Source organism: Citrus clementina, unplaced genomic scaffold (assembly GCF_000493195.1).
Source record: "Citrus clementina cultivar Clemenules unplaced genomic scaffold, Citrus_clementina_v1.0 scaffold_4, whole genome shotgun sequence".
Taxonomy (NCBI): Eukaryota; Viridiplantae; Streptophyta; class Magnoliopsida; order Sapindales; family Rutaceae; genus Citrus; species Citrus x clementina.
In genome coordinates, this window is record NW_006262274.1 from 2,165,971 (window position 1) to 2,175,409 (window position 9,439).

General features: G+C 37.5%; 2 protein-coding genes across 3 annotated transcripts; one reads left to right on the forward strand and one right to left on the reverse strand.

Annotated features, from left to right (window-relative positions):
- Window positions 1–1,269: 1,269 nt before the first annotated feature.
- Window positions 1,270–2,789, forward strand: LOC18044428 (RING-H2 finger protein ATL74). 2 transcript variants are annotated; one of them, XM_024186041.1, is made up of 2 exons: window positions 1,270–1,459; window positions 1,533–2,789. In XM_024186041.1, the coding sequence occupies exon 2, from the start codon at window positions 1,936–1,938 to the stop codon at window positions 2,527–2,529; it is 594 nt and encodes a 197-aa protein (XP_024041809.1). In that variant the 5' UTR covers window positions 1,270–1,459; window positions 1,533–1,935; the 3' UTR covers window positions 2,530–2,789. The 2 variants fall into 2 exon arrangements, with proteins under 2 accessions (XP_024041809.1, XP_024041810.1); XM_024186042.1 differs by having other exon boundaries at window positions 1,545–2,789.
- Window positions 2,790–7,916: 5,127 nt separating this feature from the next.
- Window positions 7,917–9,439, reverse strand: LOC18044429 (probable chalcone--flavonone isomerase 3). The gene is made up of 5 exons (XM_006435856.2): window positions 9,232–9,439; window positions 9,032–9,115; window positions 8,769–8,924; window positions 8,460–8,686; window positions 7,917–8,223 (listed from the first exon to the last, which is right to left on the reverse strand). Coding segments are annotated over exons 1-5 (630 nt in total). The 5' UTR covers window positions 9,233–9,439; the 3' UTR covers window positions 7,917–8,061.

Below are 9,439 nucleotides of genomic sequence, written 5' to 3' on the forward strand. Positions count from 1 at the left end.
ACCCTACGATTTGAAATAAAGTGATCACAAATGAACTTGAACATAAAATTTTCGTTCTTCTTCTTCACCTAATAAAGCTGTTGTTTTAATTTGGGGCTAGCAAAGTCGGTGGTGAGGGCATGAAATGGGTTTTGATGGATCATGTATGGAGCTAGTGCTAGTTAATATAAGAGAGACAACGTGGGCAATTAATGAATGTGGACTAAAATTGGGATCAGACTAAGGTGCAACTGTGGTACCGTACCACAGTTACATCTAACCGTTGAATGCACTTAGATTAGTGGAGTTTATTGGTATCCAATAGCTGGATGCAACTGTGGCACGGTACCACAGTTGCACCACAGATTTTCCCTTAAAATTGACAATCTATGGAGCTTTAGCTTTCCGGGCCTTCAATCATTCATGTGCCCGCATAGGATCTGCCCTTCACCGCATGATTTCCATTTTCCAATTGCCATGTGCAAAACCCAATCCTGTCTTCGCACACAATCCTCAGGAGTCACGAGGATAAGATTACGCAGTGGAAAAATTTAGCAATTATTTAGTTTTCACAGTTTCACTTATCATTAATCAAGTTGTGGTGGATTTGTTCCCTCTCCAATAGTTGAAGGCAGCTAGTTTGAGTCATTCTCCTAAATACGAATGAATATGGTTCCTAACTCATAATATATTATTACTATTAGTATTTTTGTTACATCTTAAAATATTTTGCTATCGATTTTTCACATTACAAATTATACATAATCTATCATATATAAGTCAAGATAAAAAAATTTTGAAAACACATAAAGTCTTTATAAAGATGAGGGAAGGTGGAAAGCATTTTACCAAATAGTGTTGTAGTAGTGATTCTCAAATAAAGTGATCATCCTTGGATTACAGTAACTCTTAAGTTTATGATTACACTATGAATTTTGTAGGAAAACATGGCAACATTCGCAGCATTACCAGTGTTTGGATTAAGAAAACTGGCATTGGCTGGAATGTGACAAAAAAATTTACTTGCAACTTTTGATCAAAGGGAAAAAAAAGTGAAGGAGTGGGGGAAGGATTTGTGCTGAGGAATAAGCATTTTTTAATTTTTGAAGCTAATTGAGATTAGGTGGGATCAGGTGCCATAATCAAAATTCGCTATCAACTTTTTGCCCTTCTACTTGATTCTAAAACTTTAACCATCTGTAAGTCATTGCTTTCAATTATAGTGTTGTGAAAAGACTCCATATAACTCACACATCTTACTTTCATTTGGTATCTAAACCCATTATCCATCTATACCCCAGTGATTCTCAGCCCCATTCAAAGACCGTAAGCTCCCTTTTATAGACGACCCTGCATAGTTTACTCATATCACAAAACAAATCAACCTTCCTCTCTCTCTATGCATCACCAAAATCGGTTTGCTTCTCTCATCGATTACTGAATTGCAATCAGAAATATTTCCCAATAAGTTCAGAACCTGGTAAGGCTTATTTCTCCATTTTTTTGCATTTGATACTGTTACCTAAGTGATAATGATGATGCCTTTTCTGGAGGTCTTTATCTAGTTGGAATCACGACAGATGTTGCCATAACTCAAAGGCAAGGCAACTACAAGCCCGCACTTTGATGTCCCCACTCCATCTCTTCATTTATCAATCACAAGTGAAACTCCGCCTTTAAGTTCCTCAAGCAACAACCAGCTAGCTATCAGACTTTCACAGATCGATCGTAGAAGCTCAATATCAAAACGAAAGTGAAGCTAACAAGTAAAGGCTTCGCTCAATACATGAGTGTCATGAATTTCCTTCTTTCAGTATCATTTGTGGTTCGATTCATAATTAAGGGAAAAGCTTGGAACTATAGAAACGCAAGCCTGTTTGCATAAGCTCATCAAATAGTCTTTAAGTTGCAAAAGGGTACAAAGCTTTTGCACTCTCTGATCATTTAGTTCAAGCAATGGTGACACTCAATCATCGTCCACATCGCCTACTTTTGGATACAGAACCAAGCACGCCGCCAACCAATGGAAGCAGAACGCGGAGCACGGTCTCCAATGAAGCCAATTTTGACACCAACATGGTGATAATACTAGCAGCCCTGTTGTGCGCATTGATTTGTGCCCTAGGATTAAATTCAATAGTGCGTTGTGCTCTGCGTTGTAGCAGAAGGTTTGCTTTTGAGACCCCGGATGAGACCGCAGCGCGACTGGCAGCCAGAGGACTTAAGAAGAGTGCATTGAGACAGATTCCGGTGGCTGTCTATGGAACTGCAGGCGTCAAGATTAAGGCTACAGACTGTGCAATTTGCCTTGTAGACTTTATGGATGGTGAAAAAGTCAGGGTGTTGCCGAAGTGTAACCATGGGTTTCATGTACGGTGCATAGACACGTGGTTGATGTCACACTCGTCGTGTCCAACTTGCCGGCGGTCATTGCTGGATCAACCAACAAGTTCTGATGCTGCGGAGGTGGATTCTGAGATCCGGCACCCGGGAAATCCACCAGGAGGAGAGCAAGCTGATGTTCCTATAGCTACGGATGAGGTTGTTTAACGACCCTGCGTATGAATAAAGAGAGAGTTCGTTTGTGGTGTTTCTAGTGATTTTTTATTTGTTCATGCGAGTGAGGCATAGAGTGACACATTTGTTGTAATTTCACTAAAAGAATTATGTGAAATGATCCCGAGGCTATATACTATGTAGGTACATACTTTGGGTTAAAGACAGGACATGGTTTTAGTTTCAATTCTGTTTTGACACACCACATACCCATAGTATATTCACTTGATGAAATGAATGATTGGTGTTGCTCTCTTACAATTTTATATTTCAGACTTAAAAAGGAAAAAAAGAAGAAGAAGCAATTGATGGTTTATGCCTTTTTTTTTGTTGTTTCCAGTTTTTGAGAATCAAATTTATGCTGCATAGTGAAGAATATAGAGGAAATTTGTTGAATTGTATTGACATAATGTTCATTTCTTGAAGTACAAGAATGAGCTTTAATGCTTTCTACCTTCCAAACTTTTTTTTGCCCCATAAAGGATTGCTATTAGGCTAAAAAAAAAAAAAGGATTTGGAGTAATTAAATGGATCTTTTCAAGTACACTACTACGCATTTAGAGCAGAAAGAATTGAAAAGAATTAAATTTTAATATCAAACTTGCCATTTTAACTCCCAATCTTTGCTCCATTCAATGTTTGAATGAAAAGCTTTAGCTGTTAATTAAAAAGTGGTAGTTGTTTGATAAGCACTAGTGAAAGTTTTTAGTATCATTTTTTGGAGCTTATATTTATCTTTTAGAAACAAAAGAGGCCTTTCAATTTCACCACTCGTAGCTAGATGTCAATCAAGTCAACTCTGGGTATTGTAATTTGTAAACAAGCCTGTAATCTTTAACAACTTCAAATAGATGATAATAAGTCATGGTCATGGATCCAGCAAAGCAAATTCTGAACAAGAAATTATTCTAGACTCCACTTGGAGCTGCAAGTATCGTCATTGTTTCATTTGGAACATGGGAACTTCATTAATAGTACTAAAGATAACTGTGAAATGAAAAGGGCAAAGAGTTTTTTTTTTTTTTTTCCTTTAATATTATGCTGATAGATTGGAATCTCAAACTCTCTATTTCTCCTTTCTTTTAAATCTTTGGTGGGCCTACTTGGTCCCCAGTTTAATGAAGAAAATCTCATGCAGGCACCACAAATCAAAATCAAAATTGTCCAAGTAATTAGAACCCTGTAGAATGTAGCACCAAACCCAAATATTGGACCAGCCTTTAATTCCTTGATGAAGGCTTACATGAGACTGAAAAACCCTAATTTTCACTTGCACCAAATTTTTGTTGCTAATATTATAAGTTTTACAACAATATAAATGGCATGGGATAAGTTGAGCAATATGAAATAAAATTTATAGGATTGACCACATATTATAGTCATTCTTTCAGTTAAATCACAACAGGTGTTAAGATTTTATAAACAGATACACAATTGATATTATGGGTCAACTTCACAAAAGACTTCCTCTTAACCTTTTGGGTGAATATATATCACAAGGATTTCTCCACAGTTCAAAAGATTGCACGAAAGATTAGATTTTATTTTATTTTTTGGTAGTGAAATTGAAATAGTCGAGTTACAAGTTTTTACAATCCTTTCAACAATATTCCCATTTCCCACTAGCAAAGAGCCAATACACGGTTAGCGTATTACTGCTTGGCCACTAAAACTACATCGTACAAGGGATACACGTACAACTTTTTTTGTACATAATAATAATAATAAAATCTTTTTGCATTTCATAATCATGGAAGGAGCGCAGCCCAGTTGTAGTTATAGAAAAATGTCACTACTATCTTGAGTCTTATGATGGGGCCTTCATCTTGGACAAAGAGGGGGGCAATGGAATCATTTTTTTTTTTTTTTGAGAAGGAAATAAGCGATTTCAATAAATCAAAGATGATAATACAAATTCGACTTCTACTGGAATTGGTTCCAGCCATACAACAGTTTCATTGTTCCTTAGAGCTAACTTAGCTAAGGAATGGGCATGAGTATTACATGATCTAGGAGTGTGATAGCAGCTGAAATTCTAGAAATCCTTGCTAAGACTTTGAATTTCTGAAATCACTCACATAATCTCTGTCCTAATGCCCTCTTTGTTGTTAATTAACTTCACCACTTCTTGACAATCTGACTCCACCATTATGCATTGAAAAGCTGCACTTTTTGCCACCACTAACCCCCATTCAACAGCTTCAGCTTCTGCAGTCTTTACATCCCCTGTAAATAGAGTGGATTTCACAGCAGCCACTTTAACTTTGTTGCATGAGTCTCTAATAACAACCCCCAGGCCGGCCTTTTGCCTGTCAAAATTAACAGCAGCATCAACATTAACTTTGAATGTATTATCAGGAGTAGGGCTCCATACTTGCTGATTCTTGGAAGAATATTTTGCCTCTGGATCCAACTTCGGCTGTTTCACTCTTCTATAGGTCTCCACCACAGCCTTAGCTCTTGAAATAGTTAGTAATGGTTCCATTTTTTTTCCTTCAAACAGAAACTTATTCCTGCCATACTAGATAGTCTAGCAGATAGCTACCATAACTTCAATGTCTGACTTTGTTATTTTCTTAGCCATTTCAACCATAATTTCCAACATGTCTTGGTTAACAGCATTAGGGAAACATGTTTCAAAGGGGGCATACCTCCAGACCTTTTTGGCAGCTTTACATAGTAACAGAGTATGAGCTGTAGTTTCTTTATCTTGCTTGCAAATTTGACATGTAGGCTCTAGCAGTATCTCTCTTCTCCATAAATTATCAACAGTAGGCAAAAGGTTGTGAGATGCTCGCCACATGAAGATTTTAATTTTTTCCGGCAATTGAAGGGTCCATAACAAATTTCAGTGATGCAGACCCTTGGATGAACAGCTCGGCTTATCTGGATTCTTGATCTTAAGCGCCAATTGGTATCTGCTTTTTACAGAATATTGCCCTTTTTTTATCAAAGTGCCAAATCACCTCGTCCATTCTTGGTCTTCTCGGCAGCGGAATTCGTAGAATTTCAGCTGCATCCTCATCCATAAACCATTGTCTCACCTTTCTTTGATCCCAATTATGTTCTTGACTAATGAGATCTGCTACTGAAGCATCTACTGCCACATTTTGAATTGATATTGGCTTAAACGTTTCTGGCCTTGGAATCCAATTGTCTCTACATATTTGTATCTTTTCTCCATTGCCGATCCTCCATCTGATTCCTTTTTACAGCACTTGTCTTCCCCACTCTGGTGACCAATAAGTCTGGGTATTGCAGCAATCTCCACCCTTGTTTGGCCACTAAAGCCCGGTTGGAACTAGACATTTCCCTGAACCCGAGGCCTCCTCTACTCTTAGCATGACTCATCTTTCCCCATCTTGCCCAGTGAATTCCACGCTTGTCCTTCTTTGATCTCCACCAAAACTTGGCCATTGCCTTCTGAATATCATCACACAACCCTAGGGGTAACTTAAAGACGCTCATTGCATAGGCTGGTATCGCTTGAGCCACAGCTTTGATAAGAACTTCTTTCCCTCCACTTGAGAACAACCGATGCTGCCAGCTTGCAATCTTACTCACCACTTTCAGTTTCACCTCATTGAAGAGGCTGGTCTTCTTTCTTCCAACCATAGATGGAAGGCCCAAATATTTTCCATGCCTAGAAACCACATTAAGTTGGAAAATGTTTTTTATTACTTCAACTCTGTCCTCTGGAATGCTACCACTAAACACTATGGATGACTTCTCAAAGTTAAATAGTTGTCCTGAAGTAGTTGCGTAGCACTCAAAAATGGCTTTTAGGTTCTTGCAGCTGTCAACTGAAGCTTTGGTGAACACAAGGCTGTCATCCGCAAAAAGTAAATGTGAGATAGTGAGCTCTTTCCCGAATTTCAGCCCTTGAATGAGGTGATTACGCTCTGCCTGCAGCAACAAGTTGGAGAAGGCCTCTGCACACAAAATGAAGAGATATGGAGACAACGGACAGCCTTGCCTAAGGCCTCGTTGAGGGTGAATCAGCCCTTTTGGATTGCCATTAATAATTATAGAGAAAGATGGTGTAGTAACACAATTCATGACCAGCTCTACCCATCTATTTGGAAATCCTAGTTTAATCATTGTGTGCTTCAAAAAATCCCACTCCATCCTATCATATGCTTTGCTAATGTCTAACTTTAAAGCCACTAGCCCATTTCTTTTCCCCTTGCTGTGTCTAATTTTATGGAGGCATTCATAACCAATAATGATATTGTCAGTAATAAGCCTATTGGGTATGAATGCACTCTGATTGGGTGAGATAATCTGAGCAAGGATAGGTTTCATTCTATTAGCTATAGTCTTAGCAATAAGTCTGTAGATTACATTACAAAGACTAATTGGTCTGAATTCTGTAACTTTCCTAGGCTTGTGGACTTTTGGAATCAAAGCAATGTAAGTGTGGTTTAACTGAGATAATGTACCTTGCTCATTCAGCACATGCAAGCACGTTTCAATCACTCCTCCTCCCACTGTTAGCCAGTGTTTCTGAAAGAAGACAGCAGGGAGTCCATCTGGTCCAGGGGCCTTTGTTGGGCACATTTGGCTCAGCGCATTTGAAACCTCCTCGGCTGTGAAAGGCTGCTCCAGCATGCTCTTCATATCTTGGGTCACTTTCGGCATCAGGCCCGCCAAAGCACTACCTATTTGGTCTTGGCATCAGGCAATGAAATCATTTTAATTGCCTTTAAATGGCACAATTTTGCGTTAGCATCCATTGCATTTGCATGTCATCATTTGTAGTTTAAATTATTTTTAAAGCCCTACCAACAGTATTCCCTTTTTCTGATAAGAAGAGACTTTGAAGCTACACATCTAGTCCTTGACCGAAAGATAAAATTATCTCACAATATACTTTGACAACTATATCTATAAAATATATATTAAAAAAAAGTGTATTATGTAATTATGTCATATTTGTCATTAGTAATGAATATCAAATGATAATTAGGTCGCCAATGACTCGTAATTCATTGACAACTTATGCGCCCAATAACTTTGGGTGAATGAGTTCGAGTCCCAATAATAGCTAAGACTTAATAAGAATTTATTTGACTCCCCACTTTAGGAGTAAAATAAATTTTCCTTCAATATTAAGTAAGTGTTGTTGTTCGAGCTGTGTCATACTAAAATCATAAAAAAAGAGTCCCGATTACTATTTAATTGTAACATATCAATATTTGAAAAAATAATAATAATTAGGTCATAAATTATGTTCTTGTGGTTGTGGGTTTCATGGGCTTTGAAGGCAGCTGGGCCTTATATCAAATTGACATGTATGCATGGATAAATTTCACTACACACCCATTTAAATCGACAAATTCTGAGCTCAGAACGTATGATTTATGAACAAACTCGAGAAATTTTCTTGAAGGACCTTAGCAAAGCAAATTTTCATTAAAATAGAAGCATGGTTGCGGGGTAAACACGTCATTCAAATTGCACAAATTTACAGCAATTCCAAAACCCAAGTGAAGAAGCACTTTTATTAGAAAGCGCAGAGCTGCTTCATTTTGATAACTCAGCTGAGAGAGTATTGGCTAGAGATGATGTTGTTGTAGGAGACACTCCCCTTGCTCCACCCAAGTACCATTTCTTGATCATCTCAACCACATTCGCATTCTCCACTTTGATTTTTGAGTCCTCCTTTCCTTCACTTGTAAACACTATCTGCACCCACGTTCAGAAATTTAGTCTACAAGCAAATTAAATTAAAAAACATAGTATAATTTTTAAAAATTATAATAATAATAATAATAATAATAATACATATAACATCATAACTAAACGAAGGTGATGAGACAAAAATTAGAAGAATTCTCTCCTCGTAATCTGGAACTTACTACTCAAATTTCAAAAGCAGCTTAGATCACGAGAGAATCAATAACCAGTAGAATTTTTAGTACCTCAGCAGTAGGGGATGTTGCCGGAAAATGATAAGCAATCACAGAGTCCTTCTTAAAATACTTGGATTGGAAGAATTCAACGATTTTCTCAAGGGCAGATTCTTCCTCTTCTTCATATTTGTCAGCTCCGGCCAATCTGTCCCTCACCGCACTTTCTAACTGAACCCCATATTGTGACCCCTTGATCTCCTTGATCACAACAATTCTCAAAAATTTCTCTACTGGAGCTGCATGGCATATACAAATAAAAAAACTTTAAAGAAAAATAAAGTTAAAAAAAAAAAATCAAACTGTATAATAGTTAATTACCAGAGACAAGAGCATCAAAGAAGTCATCATCTTGTGCAAGGGAACTTCCCTGTTTGCCCTTCCACTGTTGCAAGTGACTCAAAATTTCAGGATCCAAGTAGACTCCAATTGCCGTGAACTTGATTTGGAGAAAGTGTATCTCAATGTCTGTTAAACCTGTTGCAAGCAGCAGCACCCCCAACTCAACAAGTTTCATAATGGCCATTAAACACCTCTAAAATGACAAAATTGTTCATAATGAAATGAAATGGATTGATTATTGCCATGACCCAGAAGATTCAACGGCTTGGTGGTGGTGATCTGAGGAGGAAATGGGATTTCATCCACCATTACAACTTCAGTGGCCACTAAATGTTCCACAAAACCAAAATTAGGTCACAGTATTTACGAATAAATATATAGATAGCTTCATTAGCTTGATTAAAAAAAAAGTTGTTAACATAAACTTAAAAGAGAGACTCACTGGTAATCTTTAGTGGGAAATTATTGGAAAATGATGAAGTATGGAGAAAAAGAAACTGATAATTTGATAAAATAAAAATGAAGGGTGAAGCTGATATTTAAGCAAGTGACTGTGTTCTTTAGTTACCATTTCTCAAGCTACCAATCTTTTTCAGTTATGGCACCGGTGTTTGGTGGGAGGCTGGTAGTAGGTGGCAAAAGTTGAATAT

Bases quoted from the DNA above. Each gene is read 5' to 3' on its own strand.
- LOC18044428 (XM_024186041.1), top strand. From the start codon at position 1,936: ATGGTGACACTCAATCATCGTCCACATCGCCTACTTTTGGATACAGAA.
- LOC18044429 (XM_006435856.2), bottom strand. The intron at 8,687-8,768 runs GTAATTAACTAT...TATGCCATGCAG, and splicing joins CTTTGATGCTCTTGTCTCTG to CTCCAGTAGAGAAATTTTTG. The intron at 8,224-8,459 runs GTACTAAAAATT...ACGTGGGTGCAG, and splicing joins CAACATCCCCTACTGCTGAG to ATAGTGTTTACAAGTGAAGG.